At 70.3% G+C, this 1560-nt stretch overlaps 1 protein-coding gene across 1 annotated transcript; it reads left to right on the forward strand.

Annotated features, from left to right (window-relative positions):
• Positions 1–1134: 1134 nt before the first annotated feature.
• Positions 1135–1541, forward strand: AURANDRAFT_68883 (hypothetical protein; the record flags this gene model as incomplete). Its single annotated transcript, XM_009044616.1, has 1 exon — positions 1135–1541. A coding segment is annotated over one exon (407 nt), but the record flags the coding sequence as incomplete, so codon positions are not given.
• Between the last annotated feature and the right edge of the window lie 19 nt (positions 1542–1560).

Below are 1560 nucleotides of genomic sequence, written 5' to 3' on the forward strand. Positions count from 1 at the left end.
CTGCGCGGCGGTGATGGCGAACGGCGCGGGCGACGGGTCCGCCTCGTCCGCGCTCGCGGGCAGCGCCACGCGCGCGTCCTGGTTGTCGTACGTGTAGTCCCAGACGTTCACGTCGATGCCGTGGCGCGCGGTCGACGGTCGCTGCACCGTTCGCACCGGTGCGACGAGCGCCGTGGCCGTCGTCGCGAGGATGGTCGCGGCCGCGACGCGGCGCAGGCTAGGCATGGGTTCTGCGTGCGCGGCGAGAGGCCCCTCGCGACGAGGACGGCGTGGACGATCGGTTCCGACGAACCGGCGGCGTGCGGGTCGAGGATTCGCGGCGGCGGCGGCGGCGGAAGGCGGCCGATTGCACCCGATCCAACTCGCGGACTGCTCGAGACACGCAACCAATCGAATCTAGTTAGGGGCCACGCGCTCGGCCTCGATCGTTCCTTGCGGTTCGCGCGCGCGCGCAGCGCTCGCAGAGCTCGCGAACTCCGGCCTCGCGAGCCAGGGCGCCGGCGGCGGCGCGGACGAGGCGGGGCACGGCAGAAGACCGTAGCCTGCGTCGGGACGCGCGCGCGTTCCCGATAGACTGAAGTTCGAAAAGCTTTCTTACGAGACTGGCGACACGCCCTTTCACCCAGTGCGCGAATTGTTTTTGCTCTGAAGTGAGGAGTGAAGGATCTGGGAAGTGGCTAGCGCGAACAGCCGAGCGAACTCCCTGTCTGCGCATCGCGGCGCTCATGCCCACTTGCGCGCCCGCCCGGAGGCCTCGCCGCCGCGGGCACGGCATCTTCGCGGCGAAGCTCGCCAACGCCGTCGGCATCGAGAACAAGCAGATCGTGATCAACAACGCGATCAAGAACATCCCCAGCATCACGCTCCCGAACCCCTAGGTGCGCACGCGCGCGCGCGCGCCCCGGAGCACCATCGCTGCCGCGCGTTCCGCGCCGCGCCGCCATCGTCGCGCTCCACGGCTCACGAAGTCCGCCAGGGAAAACTCCCGCGCCGCGCCGCGACGAGCGCCAAGCCACCCCGTCCCGACGACCCGCTGCCACTCGGCCCGCGCCGAGGAACGAAGTCACATGCAGAATGTTGCAAAAACAGGGGCATTGAAGGAGCCGAGGCTGAGATCAGTGCTACCCGGCGACGATGGCACCGATCTCGTCGCGCCGCAGCGCCCTGGCGCCTCCGCGATTCCTCCTGTTGGCCGCGACGGCCAACGCCCTGCTGGCGCCGGCGCGCGTCGCGACGGCGCCGCGGACGGCGCCCCTCTTCTCGACGAAGAGCCTCTACGACAAGACCGTGGAGCGCAAGGCCGGCCAGGAGAAGCTCAAGGTCGCGCCCGAGCTCGAGTCGCCGCCCGTGGACAGCACGCCGGAGGCGCCCAAGGTGAACGGCGGCATCGTCATCGGCACGCGCAAGCTCGTCGTCGTGACGGGCGCGTCGTCGGGCCTCGGGCTCTACGGCGCGCTGTCCCTCGCGAAGAAGGGCGGCTACTACGTGATCCTCGCCTGCCGGAACACGGAGCGCGCGAACCGCATCGCCAAGGAGGCGGGGTTCCCGAAGAACTCCTAC

The sequence above is a fragment of the Aureococcus anophagefferens genome (genome assembly GCF_000186865.1).
Source record: "Aureococcus anophagefferens unplaced genomic scaffold AURANscaffold_523, whole genome shotgun sequence".
NCBI classification, from domain to species: domain Eukaryota; class Pelagophyceae; order Pelagomonadales; family Pelagomonadaceae; genus Aureococcus; species Aureococcus anophagefferens.